Below are 20,412 nucleotides of genomic sequence, written 5' to 3'. Positions count from 1 at the left end.
ATATCTCTCCCCAGATTAAATAATTTAGAAGCATATTACACAGAATTATAATCTCAAGTAAAATTTGTATTTTGTTTTTTAATGGAACTATTAGTTCCTTCTTTTAAAATTCTCCGAAAAAAAGTGTGTCTGTGTGGGGATTCCCCAACTGTTCAGTGGTTAGGACTCTACACTTTCACTGCTGAGGGCTAGGGTTCAATCCTTGGTCAGAGAACTAAAGTCCCAAAGCTGTGTGGCTTGGCCAAAAAGAAAATAAAAATTAAAAAATAAAATAAAATTCTAAAAGAAGAGTGTTTTCTCTGGGGGAAATACCTAAATTATTTTTTAACTTATGTTGCCTTTTTGTGAGTCGGTGATTATCACTTTAAAGATTCCCTATCATTGCTTTTAAGGGTGAAATGGTTTCCATCTCTGCCTTTGCTGATACGAAAGGTATTGATATGATCCAGAAAATCAGGTGCTTGAGTACATAACTTGCAAGTCAATATACCAGAAGAAATATTAAAGATGCCTAAAGAGATGACTTGAAGACATGACTTAGTAAACTGATAATTCATTATTAATGGACAAGGTGCAAATTTTGACTACAAAAATGCAACACTTCTGTTATTTTACTTATATACCTGCTGTGAGGATGAAACACTACAGTACTGCGCAGGTCAGGATATCTGAAGTGAGGAGAAAGTAAACGATATCATCTGAATGGACCTTTAAGGATGGATAAGATGTATTGAGGGCTTCCCTGGTGGCTCAGACGGTAAAGAATACGCCTCTTATGTGATATTCTATCTCTGATGATACAAAAAGACAAATCAGCAGTGACCCGGGGCTGCAAATGGGGTGAGGATTGACTTGAACATCAGGAAAGCCTTTTGGAGTGACAGTAGTGGTAGTTACACAGGCATACATATTCGCCAAGACTCAGAACTATACACTTAAAATGGGTGCATTTTATCCTATGTAAGCCAAATGTCAATAAAGCTGATTAAATAGGGGAAAAAAACAGAAAGTCTCCAAGGGAGGGCAGGTCATGCATAGAGATTTGAATGCCATTCAGTTTGGAACACTTCCAGTTACTGCCTGTTGTGTTGCCACAAGCATCATACATGTCTCTACCATCCCATTTTAAAATATGTCCATCTTCTCAACCTAAATTTCACATTAGTCAAACTGTTTTAGCTAGAGATAGACAACCTAATAGCTAGGCCATTTAATCTGACTCCTATACCTCTATAGGTGAGGAGGGCATGGCAACCCACTCCAGTAATCTTGCCTGGAGAATTCCATGGACAGAGGAGCCTAGTGAGCTATAGTCCATGGTGTCGCAAAGAGTCAGACACAACTGAGGAACTTAGCGTAAGACACAGCACACTTATACAGGCAGTATATATTGTAATGTTGGAGAGTTCGGACTCTAGCACCGGACTGCTGCTGCTGCTAAGTCACTTCAGTCATGTCCAACTCTGTGTGACCCCATAGACGGCAGCCCACCAGGCTCCTCTGTCCCTGGGATTCTCCAGGTAAGAATACTGGAGTGGGTTGCCATTTCTTTCTCCAATGCAGGCATGCATGCTAAGTCGTTTCAGTCATGTCCGACACTGTGCAAGCACCAGACTAACTGGATTTAAATCCCGTTTGCTATCTAACAGCTTTATGGCCTTGAGTAGTCACTTAATAAGCCTGTGCTTCACTTTCCTCACCTTAGAAATAGAAGCCTCTATCTGAAACTTACGAGTTTGTTATGAGATGACATTAGTCAATATGCATGCAGTGCCTAAGATACTGCCTGTGCATAATGAACTATTTTTTAATATATTTGGCCTTTTTATTAAAAAAGAAAGGATCATGCATTATGTAATTACTTTGAATTACTTTATTGCAGCTAAGTGAATGATTCTGGCACTCACTATATTGAGAGACTTCTATCCTGCATTTTAGGTGTTGATTGCTCCCTTCATCATTCTTATATGGAACAGCTGTGGTTTGGGACTTACCCTTCTCTTCAGGCAACTCCCAGCTATCACTCCAACATTGTTACACTATGGTGATTCCAACTTTCTTTTTTCCTCAAGAAAGTGGTAGGGGTTTTATAGTCAGTTTATTCCATTTTTTAATGGTTACTGAGAATTAAATTTGCCTATAACCAAGAACATAACATGCAAAATATAATATTTTACTGCAACTTTCTAAAAAGAGCACAAAAGAGGAGTGTGGTAGGCTACAGTCCATGGGGTCACAAAGAATTGGACACTACTGGGCGACTTCACTTTCACTTTCAGAAGGTTTGTTTATCTTTTTTAATCAGAAACAAGAACTTAGGTTACATTTATACCTCAAAAGGAGAAATTGTGTTGGCCCTTAATCCCACAGTGTAATTTTAAATATTTTGCTTTTTAATATAGGTGTAAGTTCCAATCATAAAAGCCTTATAAAAACCTAATTTTTATGGTCCTCCTGCCTATTTACTCTTTAATATCACATTGGCCTTATTTTTCTCATCTATCCTCAGATCAGTGAAAAACCTCATTTGGAGCACCATTTGACAAACCTAGCAGTATTGAATTAATATCTATTCTATTATGCTGGGGTCGGGAAAATTTCTTGGAGTCGGAAATGGCGACCCACTCTAGTATTCTTGCCTAGAAAATTCCATGGACAAAGGACCCTGAAAGGCTATAGTTCATGGGGTTGCAAAGAGTCAGACAGCAACCAAACAAAAACAACAACAAAATAAATTTCTAGCCACAAAGGTCCCAGGGTGCTTTCTTTTCTGGATAAAATATTTGCACTACTAATTCTTACCTCTGCCTATCTTTATCTCGTGTCCTGTTTGTGGCTAGAGTTACCAGGTCTCCTTAGTAAACTCGCAGCACCAAGTATCCTGAAGGTCATCTTGGTATGAAGGTCTCTACCTGTTGCTGAATGTCAGCTCCACCAGTGAAGTCATATTTGTATATTTTAAATCTCTTTCCTTGTTTTCTTTTTTGAAACAGCTTTTATTGAGATATAATTCATACACCATACAGTTCACCTATTAAAATGTACAAGTCAGCAGTTTTTAGTATATTCACTGAGTTGTGCAGACATAACTGCAATCAATTTTAGAACATTTCACCATATCAAAAAGAAATCTCATTTTCCATTCCCTTTGTATAACTGAATCACTTTGCTGTATACCTTAAACTATCACAATGCTGTTAATCAACAGCATTGATATAAAATAAAAAGTTAAAAAAAAACAAACCTCATACCTTTTAGCTATCACTCCCTCTCACCTCATTCCCCCCATTCTTAAATTTCCACAAATTTACTTTCTGTATCTGTATATTTGGACATTTCTGGACATTCATATAAATGGAGTCACAAAATATGTGGTCTTTTGCAACTGGCTTCTTTCACTTAGCATGTTATCAAGATTCATCCATGTTGTAGCATCTATCAGTACTTTATTTATTTTTATGGCTGAATAGTATCCTCTTGTATTTTATTTATCCATTCATCTAATTGATCGGCCTTAGGCTGTTTCCACTTTTTAGTTATTATGAATGTTGCTGCTATGAACATTCATGTATGGTTATTGTGTGGACTTATGTTTTCATTTTTCTTGGGTATATAAATAAGGAGTGGAATTGCTGGGTTGTATGGAAACTCTATGTTTAACTTTTTGAGAAAGTGCCAGACTATTTTCAAAAGTAGCTGCTTCGTTTTATATCCCTACCAGTAGTGTATGGAAGATTCTAATTTCTCTTCATTCGTATCAACACTTGTTATTACCTGATCCTATGCCTCTCGATATGAAATCTAGTCTCTTTGCCTTGACTGCTCTTTGCCTGTCAACTTTATTTCCCCTTGTTCTCTAACACTTATACAAATTTTGAGAAGTTGGTCTCTTCACTGCCCCCATAATACTTTGTTTGTCCTTGTTGTGCCCACTGTCTTTAACACCTTCCTTTCCTTTGTCTTTACCACTCCAAATTTCTACCATGCCTCAAGCCTGCATTAAGCCCCTTCTAATGTCCATCTCCCCTGAATTCCTCTGTGCTCAGAGTTGATTCCCATAAGTTAGGCATTAACTATATTTTATCTTGCACTGTTGGCTCTATCATCCAATATGTCTTATATCTTATCACTCTAATCCATATGTAAACTCCTTGAGAACTTTACTACTACATCCTGTACTACCACAGCCCAATTCAAATCACACAGTAGATATTCTATAAATATTTGTTTGTTGATTGATTCTAAGAGTATAAAAATATAACCTTGAATTTACAATGGATTTTTAATTGACATATAACTTAGTTTTTAATATTTATTTATTGTTTATTTATTTGGCTGCACCAGGTCTTAGTTGCAGCATGTAGGATCTTTTAGCTGTGGCATGCAAACTCTAGTTGCAGCGTATGTGATCTAGTTCCCTGACCAGGGGTCGAACCCAGGCCCTCTGCATTGGGAGCACAGAGTCTTAGCCATTGGACCACCAGGGAAGCCCCAACAGTGAGTTTTTTAATCAAAAATTTTTAAATGATTTTGATTGGTTCCCTTTTCTTTTAAGGTAGGATATGCTAGAAGTCACTAGCCTATGCCAACAGCAATACAGAATAATTATAGACAGTGATGATCTTTGAGTCACTTTTCTGTCCAGTCTGATTAATGTGGAAGATGACCATTTAATTGTGAAATGATCTTATTCCAGTTCCCCTTTCAGTTCACCCACTGTTGCCCAGAGAGTTTCTTGGAGAGAAGCTGTAGACTGAGAAAAGTAGAGGAGGAGCTTACTGTCTGGAGAATAAGAACCAAGGAATTGAAACTTGCATAGGCAAAAGAAAATGTATGCTAAATAATCTATCTTACTGTTGCATATGCCTTTTAAAGTATTCTTCAAACAAGAATGACGCTTTTAAAAAACATATTTAATGAGGAAATATTTCTGACAAATACTTGCCATTGATGCTCTCAACAATTCATATTGGAGTCAAGAGGGTATAGTAGAAAAACACAAGTTTAAATCACAGCTGGAGAACTTTCTAGCTTATGACTTTGATGAGTTTTCTTGACCTCTCCCTGCCTCAGTTTCCTCATCTATAACATGAAGATATTAATAGTCCCTATCCATAGATGTGTTATGAGGGTCAGATGAGATGATGTGTACAAAGCACTAGTACGATGCCTGGCAGAAAGGAAGTGTAAATGAGAAGTAGTCCCCTCTCTCTTCACTCTTCTTACCTTTTATGCAGATCAGGGCAAAGATAGAGTTAGCATGACATGTGGAAAGGATATGACAAGGATAAAATATTTGCACTGACAGGTAGTGGTAGATACATGGGACCAAAGTATGGAGTCTTTGGAAGGTACCTAGAGAAGTTTGAAGCATGTTTCATCTAAACCATGGACGATCCCCACTAGGAAGTAGAGGAGGCGTGGTTATAGAATGGAGAAGGGTGGGCTGGTCATGTCAGAAAAGTTCCAGAGTACGTGGGAAGAATGAGGTTCTGAGTGCTACAAGAGGGGTCAGTCTTATAGAGCAGAAGGAATGCATGTTCCTCGGAGAGAAGGAGATGTGTCAGGACATCTGGGTAGAAACAAAAGAATGTGCCCCACTGTGTACAGGTCATCCCAAGAGCAGAGGGGCCAAAGGAGGAGAGTTGGAGATATCTAATATAGGAAAGGAGCAGGTCTGTGGCACCACCTCTCTGAGGACTGCTTTAAGAGCTCAGTAAAAATGAAGGGAAAATGTAAGATTGGTGATCATTGAGGAAGGTTTGGGAGAACATCCTTAGTAGGATTCATTCTCCATCTTTTTTTTTTTCTTTTTTTTTTTTTGAGGATAACTCAGCGGCTCTGGCTGCAGAACAAAGGAACCAGGCAGTAGGGAGTGAGGGATCCCCATCCTCCATAAGCCTGGGACAAAAATCAGAGCAGCCAACTTCCACCAGGGCAGCAATGAGAGCACTAAAGGGGTCACTACACGCACAGCAGGTGACTGAGGCGCCCAGGTGCTGTGTCTGTACACACATGTGGCCGGCCACATTCTCTGTCCCCACACTCACCCCAGGGCTGTTTATGAGCAAGCTCAGGTGGCTCCTTTTCTTTATTTAATTTTCCTTACAATAAATGTTGGCTTTAAAATACAGTCAAATACAGATATACATTGTTTTAAAAAGCTGTGTCATCTTAGGAGTGGAGTAGAACATGAAAGCTGCCCTTCCCTCATCACACACATGGATAATAGGGCCCAAACTTTTCTCGGTGTCAGATTAGATGCTGGTTTTTCAGGTACCTTGAAAGTTATGCTAAACAGGAGAGGTACTTCTAAATGTATTCCTAGGGCCACCACAGCATAGAACAGAGAGAAATCGAAACTAGAACTTGGAGATTCCTGCAGTCTCTAGGGCCCAGCCCTCTCGTCCTGCCAGTGAGGAAACACACTCAGAGCCAGAGAGTGAGAAAGCCCTGTGAGTCACGATGTACAGTGTGAGTGAGCACCCCTACTCTCACCGTCTGGACTGTGTATGTTTCACTCTCTCTCGGTGCCTCAGTGACCTCCTGGCACCGGGCAGTTCCCACATGAAAGATAAGCTGCTGAGTGCCCACTGCTTCCTCTCGACCCAAGTCAGGGGTGCACAGAAAGCAGAGGCAGGAGCTGAACGCTGCTGCCATGGAGCAGAGCCCCTACACGTGCAGGCTTGCAGCACTTCCTAGCTGTGTGCCTGGGACCAGATACTTCCTGTTTCCTCAGTTTCTCCATCAATAAAATGGGAGTGCATGCATGCTCAGTCGTGTCTGACTCATTGCAACCCTATGGACTGTAGCCCCACCACCCACCACCGCCCCCCGCCCCAGGCTCTTCTGTCCCTGGGATTTCCCAGGCAAGAATACTGGCATGGGTTGCCATTTCCTCCTCCAGGGGATATTCCCCACCCAGGGATTGAACCGGTGTCTCCTGCTTTGCAGGCAGATTCTTTACTGCTGAGCCACTGGGGAAGTCCCAAAATGAGGGTTAATAGTACTATTTGTTGTGAAGATTGGACAACAAATATAAAGCATTCAGCATTGTGCTTCAAAGGTAATAAAATGACTAGTAAGGTTTGGTGATTATTATCATTACTTTTTTGTACAAGGGCTTTGTGACTCATAACACCCTGCAAAAAGTAAAGGACTGGCCATGATTATAACAGTGATGGCCAAGGCTCTGCTCATAGCCTTCTTTCTTTCTTCCTTCCACCCTTCTCTCTGTGAACTTTGGCAGCAGGGCACTTCCACAGAAGCCATAGCTTAGAGAAAGATGGTGCAGAGTGTAAGAGTGTTACTCTTTCAAAAGCCCATCTCAGAAGACACCAGGGATGGCTCTGGCTTACAACCCTTTCCCTCCTGGGTACCACCAGATGATGGTGCACTTGTAAAAGCCTTGATTTGGCCAGTTCCATGGTAAGATGTATTCCTCTTCTTTTCCTGGCTTCAAGAAAATGTTTCCTACCCCTGTTGTTGGGTTGACCAAAAAACTGGGGTTTCATTGGGGTTTTTCCGTCACATCTTATGAAAAACCCAAATGAACTTTTTGGACCATCTGACACAATTCGCATACAAAATAAAGCTCATGGCTTACCAAGGCTGCCACTAACACATCTAAGTACCTTAATATAAATTACAAAAAGGTCCCTCTTCCTCAAGTCATGTCCCTTCCACTTTATTTGAACAAGATAGTTTACTGTCCTTGTGCAGTGCTCAACCTACATAACCATATGTGGCAGCCCTGTGACTTGTATTCAGAATATTCATCTCTGTTCTTTAGGTCCTGAAACACCTGCGGCACCTAAATTTTACCAGCAATATGGGGGAGCAAGTAACTTTCGATGAATGTGGAGACCTGGCAGGGAACTATTCCATCATCAATTGGCACCTCTCCCCAGAGGACGGCTCCATAGTATTTAAGGAAGTTGGATATTACAATGTCTATGCCAAGAAAGGAGAGAGACTCTTCATCAATGATGAAAAAATCCTGTGGAGTGGATTCTCAAGGGAGGTATGTGCTCTCCATCAGGATACTAGATGCCTCCACCACAGGAAGAAACTGCACTGGGCTTTGGGAGGGCCTTGGGCTTTGCCACTGGACTTCCAGAATCATGAGTCCACTTCCATCAGTTCACTAAATGCGTTGTCAGGATTCCCTGTGAAATCCATGAGTGTTAGTGTCCAGAAGAGATTGCTCAAAACCAGAGCCCCATGCTTATTGTATTGAAACAATCTTATTCTTTACAAATCTGACTCCATGGCTAATAATAGTTTCTTTGGCTAAAACTTTCCCCCAACCAGAGCAAAATATTTAAGCAAACACAAACATCACTCAAGACAGAGCATGGGCAATTCACACAGAGGTAGCTCCCTGTTATCCAAAATAGCTTAGGACTCACCTATAAATCAAAAGGACAATTTATTCTCCTCCTATGGGAGACCTGTAGCAAATAGGAGGATGCTTGTGACTGTGATCACGGCCTCCTTCAATGAGTATCACTTCATCTACAAGCCTGATTAATGACCAGAGGTACATTACTCCCAGTGAATATGCACTTAAGGAAAAGATAGATGACAGGCTGAAATAATAATCATTCTACAATGGTTGTGTCCTAGAATATAATACGTTCTAAGGACCCAGATCCTCTGTAGGAACAAACCCTGGACCGGGCATCCTCTCTAACTTCCAAAAAGCCTGGATGAGAACTGCTACATTTTTCTTTGCATTTGCCTTTCTATTATTGGAGTAGGAAATGGCAGCCCACTCCAGTATTCTTGCCTGGAAAATCCCATGGAAAGAGGAGGCTGGTGAGCTACAGTCTATGCAGTCGCAAAGATTCAGACACAACTGAGGGACTAACACTTTCTATTATCACCTTTGAGTATCTTGGACCACTTTTTATGACATGACCAAAAATTCAACTTCATCTTTTTACCAAATGCTTCTTAGGTTAATGGGTTTCTGCTGAGATACTACAATTTCACTGTTTCTCAATTTAAAGGATAAGTTACCCACAAGAAGTTCTCCTATAGATAGCAAATCTCATCCACAGTGTGCAAGTATTTTTAGTTTCTACCTCAGAGAATGAATTCTCAATTATAAACATGTCATGACCCTTTTTCAGACAGAGCTTTGGGGATTCCAGAGGGTATGTTCCCCTGTTCACCAACTATACTCTTGTCTAAATTATCACAAGTATCAATTGACTACAGTCTAAATTGATCAGCTATGTTATTTATTATCTGTTCCCTGCTGTTGTTGACTCATCCAGGTTATATTTTACCTATGTTGATGCACACAGTTGTCTCTAATTCAATGGTATAGATTGAACCATTGTTATTTTGTTATTTTGAGGTTTTTGCCACTCACAGCCTAACAGAAGCCAAGAAGGAAAGCTACTAAACTCATTTTAAAAGGCTAACATATCTTAACATCAAAAACAGGCAATAACTGTACAAGAAAAGACAATTATAGGCCAATTTATAAACATAGATGTGGTCACATCCTAAGTAAAATATCAACAAAGTTTAACCAGCAATGTATAAAATACATACTGTGATCCAGTAGAGTTTGCAGTGAATTTACAGGCACATCATAATAGCAAATATTGCAGTGTTCATAGATGTAGCTTATCCTTTCCTTCCTTCAAACCAGGGTCCTGAGAGTCTCAATGATCATCAGATCTGGTATCGCTACTTCTATTCCTCTTTCATTAGAAAATATTGCTGATCATCTGTTCAAGTGTTTTTAAATTCCTTGTCAAGCCAGTTATTTCTTTTTTGCTGGAAACAATGATAATTATTTTACTGCTTTCCATGTGTTTAACTTTGTAAGATGTCTCCAGTTCAAGCAAGTAGTGGGAAGGGGGACAGTCTTCTTAAAGAGATGTTTTGAAAATAGTATGAGCCCTACCCTGTATCAAGGGTTATTCAAGGCTTTGTAACTGGGGCTACAAAAATGAAGACTTGCTCCCTAATTCAAGAAATGTATGCTTTATTCAAAATATACTTCGTTCTTATATTTACTATCTCTGATACACATAGACTGTCAGGTAGTAAATACCTAATAAGTACTCAGTTACCTGGCATGATCAAAGATTGAGATGGAAGCAGGACTTCTGAATGGTGAAACAATGGTAGATTGGGCAAAATTGTCAAAAACAATAATTTAAGAAGCTAGAAATCAACCAATAGCATACATCAAAAGGTGAAGTTTTTTGATTTTTTTTTTTTTTTAAGAAAAACTAATGAAACTCAGCTAACAGTGGCAGTCTATGGCATTTAGCCCAGGGCTGCTCTCCAGTTATTTCTAATGTGGACAAGCATGTTATCTGCATTATTATGAAAAATAACAAGTTTTTTTTAGCCCTTTCCAATATGTTTGCCCATATTTTTCTTGTTCCACTAACTAGGAACTCTGGTGTAATACATAATAGTAGTGGTGATACTGACCACCTTTATTTTAAATAAGCACCCTTATTTATTTTAAATTAAATAATATTGTGTCATATGTTTATGCTAAGAATTTGGGGATTTTTTTTCAAGGTAAAGATATTTCTTCCTACTCTCATTAAGTTTTTTTCTAATTTTTAAAAATTTATTTATTTTGTAATTGAAGGATCATTGCTTTACAGAATTTTGTTTTCGGTCCAACATCATTAAGTTTTTTATCACTGCTGCTGCTGCTAAATCATTTCAGTCATGTCCGACACTGTGCGACCCCATAGACGGCAGCCCACCAGGCTCCCCCATCCCTGGGATTCTCCAGGCAAGAATACTGGAGTGGGTTGCCATTTCCTTCTCCAATGCATGAAAGTGAAAAGTGAAAGTGAAGTCGCTCAGTCGTGTCGGACTCTTTGCGACCCCATTTTTATCACTAGTTTGTGTCAAACTTCATCAAATATTTTTTCATCCATTGATGACCATGTTTTTCTGTGTTAATTTATTATTACAGTGAGTGACACAGAATTTCTAGTATTAAACTTGCTTACATTCCTGGCAGAAACTCAGCATGATCATGGTGTATTTTATTTTTCATGCCCTTTGAGTTTGTCTGTTATTTTAGTACTTTTCATCTGTTTTCAAGTAGTAGAAAGTAGTTATACTCTTTCCAGATCCTTTCAGAGTCCTTACCCTTTGCGTGTATCTCCAGGATTTCTATACATTTTTTACTTCCAATAATCAGAATTTGATATTCTTTTTCAGAGACTGCCTGCAGGCTAATGGAACCCATTTTGCCTACAGGCTCAGAGAGGCAAAGGAGAACCTCAGAAGAGCCTAGGAATTTACATTTCCCTTCCCCTCTGACTGCTGTGGAAGTGTGAAAGCCCTAGCCCTTTTCTTCAGGTCAGGACAGCATTGGGGCCTAACCTGCAGTCCAGAGCTCCCCCGGGGGATGGGGTAGAAGTCAGAGGGACTTTGCTCAGGATCATAGCCTTGCTTCTTCTCCTGCCTCCTATGTCCCACTTCCTCCATTCTCTTCCTGATTCCTTTGGGAGAACTTTCCTTATAAATCACTTGGACACAAATCCTCAACTCAGCTCTACTTCTGAAGACAACTTAATAAGTGAGATGGGCCTTCATACTGTCCTTGTCTTATTTTAGAATTAAGGTTATTATACTGGGCTTACAAGAATTAGTTGGAAGGTGCTCCTTTAAGAATATATATATTTTTTCCTGATCTCTGCAAGAGTTTGTATAAGATTTCTCTGTTCCTTGAAAGTTTAGTATTATTTGCTTTTGGTGAACAAGGATGATGGTCATCTCAGGTATTACTATGTGGTGGGGAGGAAGTAAGTGGAAAGAGGAGTATATAGTTAGATGTAGGTTATTATCCTGGTCCTAGTTTCTGTTTTGGGTGGTAGTCATTAAAAATGAGGGGCTTCCTAGGTGGCTCAGTGATAAAAGAACCCACCTGCCAATGCAGGAGATACCAGTTCAATCCCTGGTCGGGAAGATCCCCTGGAGGAGGAAATGGCAATCCACTACAGTATTCTTGCCTGAAGAACCCCATGGACAGAGGAGACTGGCAAGCTGTAGTCCACAGGATCACAAAGAATCAGACATGACTGAGTGACTGAGCATGCACACACACATTAAAAATGACTAGCCAAAAGTGGCTCAAACATGAACAAGTAATAATAGTTTAAGGATTATGATTAATCAAACTCTGTGCACCTGAAGTCCATTAAGGAAATAAATTAAATAAAAACTATGTTATCTGAAGTTAATGTAGCTATTGCAGCTTTCTTTTGGTTAGTAATCACCTGGTATAGTTTTCTGATCCATTTATTTTCGCCTCTTCCATGCCTGTCAGGCCTACCTCACTGAGCTGTTGCAAGCATCTCAGAAATCACCCTGTAAAGCATAAAAGAAAATTGAAGGAATTACATTTTACTACAAAGTTCAAAGTCTCATTTTCAAATGTCCCCTTGTCTCAGCATTTCCCTTTGTGGCTCTCCCTCTGGGTGTAGCTCCATGTCCCTGTGTCGTGTAGTTTGTCTCAAACTTTTAGTTCTATGAAAAGTAAACAGATGTCTTTTTCTGGGACTTGTAGAGGATAGAAGGGAAGGCTATTTAGGAAGGATTTTGTTACTGCATAGACTCCCAACAATTAATCTTCCTCGAATTCCACTGAGATGTGTGCGTGTGTGTGTGTGTGTGTGTGTGTGTGCGTGCGTGCGCGCCTGCCCTTTCCCATAGGCATTTGTCCCCTTCAGAGATAATAGGAACACAGACCGCTGGCCCTTCCTCTGCCTGGATTGGGCCTGAGTCTGCCACAGTGGTGCTGGTGCCCAGCTCCTCCCTCTGGCACATGTCAGAGGAGCTGGAAGACTGACCCCAAGCTGCAGCCCCTCACTGTTGTGATCTCCGCCCTCCAGGTGCCTTTCTCCAACTGCAGCCGAGACTGCCTGCCAGGGACCAGGAAGGGCATCATCGAGGGGGAGCCCACGTGCTGCTTTGAGTGCGTGGAGTGTCCGGATGGGGAGTACAGCGACGAGACAGGTATAGCGGCAGCCCCGGCGCGCTGCAGAGCCCCCTTCACTCTGGGCCCCGGGCTCAGCGAGGTCCCTGGAAGGGCGGTGCTGAGACGGTGCTGAGCATGCTTTCTCATTTAACACGGTTTGTCTCAGCGTCACACTGGGCTGCACGCTGAGGGGGATAGAATCGGAACACTAGGTATCTCTGCAGTACCGTAAAAGTTTACAAATACATCTGTTGCACATCTTTCTCTTAGGTCGATACTGCACTCCAGTATTGTTTTTCTTTTCTTAGAGCTCAGTGATCCTGAATAGACAAAGTTGCGAATGTTCCAGGCTCCAGAGTTAATAGGTCACAATAGATTGTCTACAGAGTGCCTGGCACTGGACTTACTATCTTATTTATGTTTCTCCTATGCCTCAGTTTCTTCATCTATAAAGTGAGAATAATAATAAACCTATCTTACAGAGTTTGAGGGATTAAATTAGATAAAACTGGTAAAACAAATGATAAGTTATAGAGAAATATTTGATTGGCATATTGGAAGCACTCTATAAATACTAAATATAATTTTTTTCTCATTATTATTAACTCATTTCATCCTCACTACCATGATGGAGTTATTATTGCTTCCATTTCACCGATGAGGAAACTGACACTTAGAATGGTTAAGGAGCCTGACCAAAGTCACACAGATAATAAGTGGCAGGGCCAGGATTCGCATCCAGATCTCTGCCTGCAAAGCCCATGCTCCTTTCACTCCCCAAAACTGCACACTGACTAAGACACAGCAGAGACATAGTAAACATTTGTTGGTCAAATGAGTCTGCAGCCACCCTCACTAGAAAGCCATTGATGTGGCGTGAGGAAGGCATAGGTCAGAATCGAGGAGTACTTAGCTGTGATCTAAGAGGCTGCTCTGGCGTATCTACAAAGCCCATCCTTATGTCTAAAATAAGTCAGACCGAGTGTGAATCACTGTGAAAATTGGTGGACAGTGCCAGACCCCCAGTGTGCAGGGCAGCCACCTGTCCTGCAAGACTGATCATTCTGTGCTTGCTGAATGATGGTTTGTACATCATCAAGTAGTGTTAAAGGAAGCAAGTAGCCCTCCTAGAGTTTGGGATTGACCTGTACACACTGCTATATATAAAATGGATGACCAACAATGACCTACTGTATAACACAGGGAAGTCAGTTCAATATTATGTCACAACCTAAATGGGAAAAGAATTTGAAAAAGAATAGATACATGTCTGTGTATAAACCGAATCACTTTGCTATACACCTGAAACTATCACAACCTTGTTAATCAACTATACTGCAACATAAAATTTAAAAATTTTTCAAAAAGTAGCCCCCATATATACAAACTGGAGGAGGGCATGGCAACCCACTCCAGTTTTCTTGTCTGGAGAACCCCATGGATAGATGAGCCTGGTGGGCTACAGTCCATAGGGTCTGAAAGAGTTGGACACAACTGAAGGGACTGAGCACAGCACTCATGACTGAGTACAGCACAAAAGAAAAAAATAATAGAACCACAAAAGAAGCATGAAATTAAGTATATTATTAAGCATAAGGTTCAGTACATTATCTGATAATGTAAAAATCACAATTAATTCATCAATACAGCAAATTTAAAGTTCCCTCATCACCACATTCACACTCACACATTTCAGCCTCTGCCACTCAGTACTAACCCCTTCACTGTGACATTTTACAGATGCAAGTGCCTGTGATAAGTGCCCTGATGACTTCTGGTCCAATGAGAACCACACTTCCTGCATCGCCAAGGAGATCGAGTTTCTGTCCTGGACCGAGCCCTTTGGGATCGCACTCACGCTCTTTGCTGTGCTGGGCATTTTCCTCACAGCCTTTGTGCTGGGTGTCTTCATCAAGTTCCGCAACACGCCCATCGTCAAGGCCACAAACCGGGAACTCTCCTACCTCCTCCTCTTCTCCCTGCTCTGCTGCTTCTCCAGCTCCCTGTTCTTCATCGGAGAGCCCCAGGACTGGACCTGTCGCCTGCGCCAGCCGGCCTTTGGCATCAGCTTCGTGCTCTGCATCTCGTGCATCCTGGTGAAAACCAATCGGGTCCTCCTGGTGTTTGAGGCCAAGATTCCCACCAGCTTCCACCGCAAGTGGTGGGGGCTCAACCTGCAGTTCCTGCTGGTCTTCCTCTGCACCTTCATGCAGATTGTCATCTGTGCCATTTGGCTCAATACGGCGCCCCCCTCGAGCTATCGCAACCACGAGCTAGAGGATGAGATCATTTTCATCACCTGCCACGAGGGCTCGCTCATGGCGCTGGGCTTCCTGATCGGCTACACCTGTTTGCTGGCCGCCATCTGTTTCTTCTTCGCCTTCAAGTCCCGGAAGCTGCCGGAGAACTTCAACGAAGCCAAGTTCATCACCTTCAGCATGCTCATCTTCTTCATCGTCTGGATCTCCTTCATCCCCGCCTACGCCAGCACTTACGGCAAGTTCGTCTCTGCGGTGGAGGTGATCGCCATCCTGGCGGCCAGCTTTGGCTTGCTGGCCTGCATCTTCTTCAACAAGGTCTACATCATCCTCTTCAAGCCGTCCCGGAATACCATCGAGGAGGTGCGCTGCAGCACCGCGGCACACGCCTTCAAGGTGGCCGCCCGAGCCACACTGCGCCGTAGCAACGTCTCCCGCCAGCGGTCCAGCAGCCTGGGGGGCTCCACGGGATCCACCCCCTCCTCCTCCATCAGCAGCAAGAGCAACAGCGAGGACCCCTTCCCGCAGCAGCAGCCGGAGAGGCAGAAGCAGCCGCAGCCGCTGGCCCTGAGCCCACACAACGCGCAGCAGCCACAGCCGCGGCCACCCTCGACCCTGCAGCCGCAGCCACAATCGCAGCAGCCGCCGAGATGCAAGCAGAAGGTCATCTTCGGCAGCGGCACCGTCACCTTCTCGCTGAGCTTTGACGAGCCTCAGAAGAGCGCCGTGGCTCACAGGAATTCCACGCACCAGACCTCCCTGGAGGCCCAGAAAAACAACGACGCCCTGACCAAACACCAGGCGCTGCTCCCGCTGCAGTGCGGGAAGACGGACTCGGAACTGATCGCCCAGGAGACAGGCCTGCAGGGCCCTGTGGGTGAGGACCACCAGCTAGAGATGGAGGACCCCGAAGAGATGTCCCCGGCACTTGTAGTGTCTAATTCCCGGGGCTTTGTCATCAGCGGCGGAGGCAGCACTGTTACAGAAAACATGCTGCGTTCTTAAAAGGGAAGGAGAAAGTGAGTTCAGGGGGAATCCAGGCAGTTTTCCCAGGATGACCTTCTCCACAGGGATGAGGAACTGCCCCCTGGCTCCCTTCCTCCAGGAAGGAGGGATAAGACCCACCAAATGCTTGGAACTTAGCTGCACTGCTATAAACGACAGTGAATGAAATAATGTCCCCATTAAAATGAAAAAGAGGGGAGCGGTGTGCTTCTGTGGTTAGGTTATCAGAGTGCTGAGATCCCTGTAGTCAGGTTCACCTTTCCTATCCCTGCTTCCATTCTCCTCTTCTGTTCTATCCCACCCAACAGTCCAGAGATAAAACCGTGACTTTAAGATACCCACCTATTCCCCCTAGGGTTTTCTTTCTTGTTTTTGTTGCTGTTGTTTTGGTTTGATTTTTGTTTTTAATGTTGAAACATCTGCCCTGAACTTTGCAGACAGCCTGGTCCAGAGACAAACCTGTGCAGAGTGACAGGACCTCATATTGGCCACCACTAGAGTTGAGTGTGAAAGACAGAATGTCACCAGTTCTGCCCAACACCTTGACAGTGGGAAGAACTTGAAATGTCCAAAGCTGTAAGGTGAATGTGTCCCCTCCTATTTATAAAAACTGTTAAATATGTGCTCTCCTACTTGCTGCTGCTGTCATGTGACGTGGAGAAGGTTAGCATCCATCCCCTAACAGTACGTCTGATTTTGTCCAGAGTGTGATGGTGATGCCATGTGTAGATTCCAAGATCTCAGGAATCACCTCAGACTGCTGGGAAGGGACTGCACGAATCCAGTGAACTGTATCTGTAATTAATATTGTCATATGTAGCTTTATCCTTAAGAAAATGCTTCTGTTTTAATAGTCCATGGAAACTGGAAAAAATGTCCCAGTCTGGTTGATATAAGGCAGTATTATTGAGTTCCATTTTCTTTGCCTACCCCACCACCCACACCCCAATGAGCTAAGCCCTAAATGAGCCCTTTCAGGGCCCAGTGATCCAGAAACTCCCTCTTTCTCCACTCCAAACGCTTCCTGAAGTCAGATGCATGCCTTCCCCTGTGAAGAATAAGCTCCCAGTCTCTGACCTCCTACCAGTTTCTGGGATAAGAGCACATGGTTCCAACAGAGCTCTCGTGGGTTATTACTCTTGGCACTCCCCAATGCCGTACTTAGGTTCCCTCCAGCAGTGGGAGTCTGCCCATGGGTAGTTACAAGATTGAATGTTGAACGGCATACTGCTGAACAGTCAGGTTCTGGAGCTAGAGAGACCTGAGGTCAAGTGCTGGGTTTGTCATTCACAAGTTGGGTGACCACAGGCAGGGAACCTTGACCTCACTCAGCCCCAGCTTCTTTGTGTCTAAAATGGAGGTATAATCATTCTTTTCCCTCAGAGCTCTTATATGGGTTAAATGAGATAAATGTATGTAAAGTATTTTAGCATGGTGCCTAGCCCATAGTAAGCACGCAATAAATGTTAGTTAATATTATTACTGATATTGTAATTTTTTTCACTTGTTTAAAATAGAAAACACATTTATTTAACCATTCACACTTTAACAACAAACCCACTGATCACACTAACTTTCTCCATAATAAGCCCAAGAACTCTAGGGCCCAGCCCAAGGGGTCCTGAACACCATAGCTCATGGTGAAGCCGAACATCAGTCCCCTAAGGGCCCCATGCTCCCCCCACCTCTGTGGTGTCAGAACCAAGATGTCTAGCACCAAGGGAAGACCATCCCAGTCTGGCAGCCGACTCTCAGATCTCTCTAAATGCTGCTTTTAAGCCAGTCAAACCTGTGTGACGCCACAAAGTTTACAGTTCTTGATGACTTTCTGACCATTTTCTTCCAAAAGGGCCACCTTTCCTTGATTTTTAACATGAAAATGAATTGTGAAAGGGACTTCCCTGGTAGGCCGATGGTAAAGACTCCATGCTGCCAATGCAAGGGATGCAGGTTCGATCCCACGTGCCACATGCCACACAACAAGGCCAAAATATTAAAAAAATTAAAGTTGAAAGTTTGAAAAAAAAGACTTGTGGAAATTACAATTGTCAATCTGGATGAAAAGACACTAGAGGGTGTCATGTAGGAGACACAGAGAAGGTCTCACACAGGAAGATCTGAGGCATCTGCTCCCCCAAACCAGACCCAGCCTGCCACTCCAACCCTGGTCACACCTCTGAGCAAAGCCCAGAGCAGAGTAAAGACTTATATTTAGCATTTTACTTGGACTTTTTTTTAAAAAAGACTGAACATTTGATGGCTTGTTTTTTCTAATTTTTCTATTTGCTTGTTTTAAATACAAGTTTTTATCTTATTTTTATTTTGCTGGTCAAAGCAGCCAAGTGGAAGCAGCTACTTGGCAATGCAAAATGCCACACACTCATCCATCCCAAGTTTGCTTTGACAAGTGGCTCACCCTCATGGCTGAGCTGGAGGAAGAGGTTGCTCAGGGAAAACACACACCATTCACGGTGAGCTCCACCTCAACGAGTGCTTGCAAATAAAGTGGCCTCTCCCTACCTTCTTGTCAGAAAGGGAGACTGAACATCACTGTCCTCTGTCATTTGTAGCAGGCATGACTCTCAGCACACAATCAGGGTGTCAGTTATGAATCTGCATTATTTTTCTGTCACAACCTAGTTTCCTCTCAAATTCCTATTCAGCCTGACAGAAACTTCATTTCAGTCAAACTGGGGGTTTTCTCTTGAATTTCAGAATTTTCTGAATCAATTTAGGTTTTCAGGGGTCTGTTCAGAGGTTTCTCCCTTCCCCCTTCTATAGTGTGAGGAGGTAAGTTTCCCCAAACATCCACAGCTCCTGTTGACATCTCTAAGAACACTGTTTTTTTCTTTTATCTTTTTTAGATGTGGACCGTTTTTAAAGTCTTTATTGAATTTGTTACAACAGTGCTTCTGTTTTATGTTCTGAGTTTTTGACCTGGAGGCATGTGGGATCTTAGCTCTCTGACCAGGGGTTGCACCTGTACCCATTGCGTTGGAAGGTTAAGTCTTAACCACTGGACCGCCAGGGAAGTCCCTCTGAGAACATTCATATCTAGCCCCCAGTAATTGTTATGTCTCCATTCTGACATCCTCTGAGACATCTGTGTCCCCAGGGCATAGAATCCACAGTGATTTTCGTGGCTGCATCACTTTGTCCCAACCACGAGGCCCCTCCCAGGCCTGCCAGATCTCTCATGAGAAAGCACTGGGACCTGGGAATTACCAGGCAGGTCTCAGGCTCTTCTCTCCTTGCCCTCCACTGCCAAAGAAATTCCTAATTCCTTCACAGGGTTGTTTGACAAAAAAAAAAACTTAACTACCTCCCATGCACTCAACACCCATGACACAGGGATCCAGACACTGGAACCTTCATTGCAGCTGGAGGAACCAAAGTTCTCTGCCACTGTGCTTGGCCCCATTCATATCACCTTTCTAAGATTCCCATCAGTCACATGCAGAACTCTTCCAAAGGAAGTTTGGGAAAGTGGCCTTTGCCCTCCAACCTCTGGAGTACAGGACGACTGTGCTGGAGGAAGGTGGGTGATGAATGAGCCAGTCTGCAGTATCCACTGCCCACAAACAAAGCATTTTTTAAGATCAAACACAAAATGAAAAACACACCCTGCTGAGAAAAAATAAGCAAAATTTGATTCCCTTTCATCTTAACAGCTGTGGTAAATCAGAAAGATACTGTGAAGACAGAACTGCATACGGCATTTTGCCATGAAAGAGAGGCTGCTAACAGATAAAAGAGAGAGCAAGCAGGGGCAAGTACTCAGCGGGTGGGACCGCAGAGGGGTGGGAGGACGGGAATTTGATTATAAACTCATTAGCACTGTTGGACTTTTTAAATGATATGCAAAAGTTTGTGTGTCTGGGTTCGTTTAATGGCCTGGATACATAATACACAATTGTTTAATAGTGATTACGTCTAGGTGTTTGAATTATGAATGACTTATTTCCTTCTTAATATTTTTCTGGATTTTTTTCTAGGAACATGACTTACAGTAAAAGAAAAAAATCTGTTTCTTGGATTATCAAGTGTGATCATATTACAGTCATATTTTTTGTTTGCACTTTTTTTTTTACTTTTTATTTATAAATCATTTCAAGCTTATATAAGTTTTGCAAAAATAAGCAGCTCAAAAGACATCTGTACCCCTTCTAC

General features: G+C 42.5%; 1 protein-coding gene and 1 long non-coding RNA gene across 5 annotated transcripts in view; one reads left to right on the top strand and one right to left on the bottom strand.

Moving 5' to 3' along the window:
• Window positions 1–20,016, top strand: part of CASR (calcium sensing receptor) — an 84,661-nt gene extending 64,645 nt beyond the window's left edge. For all 3 annotated transcript variants that reach the window (XM_061167027.1, XM_061167026.1, XM_061167025.1), the window contains exons 5-7: window positions 7,793–8,023; window positions 12,894–13,017; window positions 14,720–20,016. In XM_061167027.1, the coding sequence (XP_061023010.1) occupies window positions 7,793–8,023; window positions 12,894–13,017; window positions 14,720–16,242 (1,878 nt within the window). In that variant the 3' untranslated portion in view covers window positions 16,243–20,016. The remainder of the gene's footprint in view (window positions 1–7,792; window positions 8,024–12,893; window positions 13,018–14,719) is intronic.
• LOC133073506 (uncharacterized) overlaps window positions 1–20,412 on the bottom strand; it is a 28,811-nt gene that overhangs the window by 4,450 nt on the left and 3,949 nt on the right. Inside the window, exon 2 of one of the 2 annotated variants that reach the window (XR_009696994.1) lies at window positions 12,279–12,369. This is a non-coding gene — a long non-coding RNA (uncharacterized LOC133073506). Of the gene's footprint in view, window positions 1–2,802; window positions 2,954–12,278; window positions 12,370–20,412 lie in introns of those variants that run through there. The other variant, XR_009696993.1, reaches the window with a different exon arrangement.

This window comes from Dama dama, chromosome 19 (assembly GCF_033118175.1).
Source record: "Dama dama isolate Ldn47 chromosome 19, ASM3311817v1, whole genome shotgun sequence".
NCBI classification, from domain to species: domain Eukaryota; kingdom Metazoa; phylum Chordata; class Mammalia; order Artiodactyla; family Cervidae; genus Dama; species Dama dama.
The sequence above is the reverse complement of the archived record's forward strand: the minus strand, read 5'-3'. Positions and strand labels throughout refer to the sequence as shown.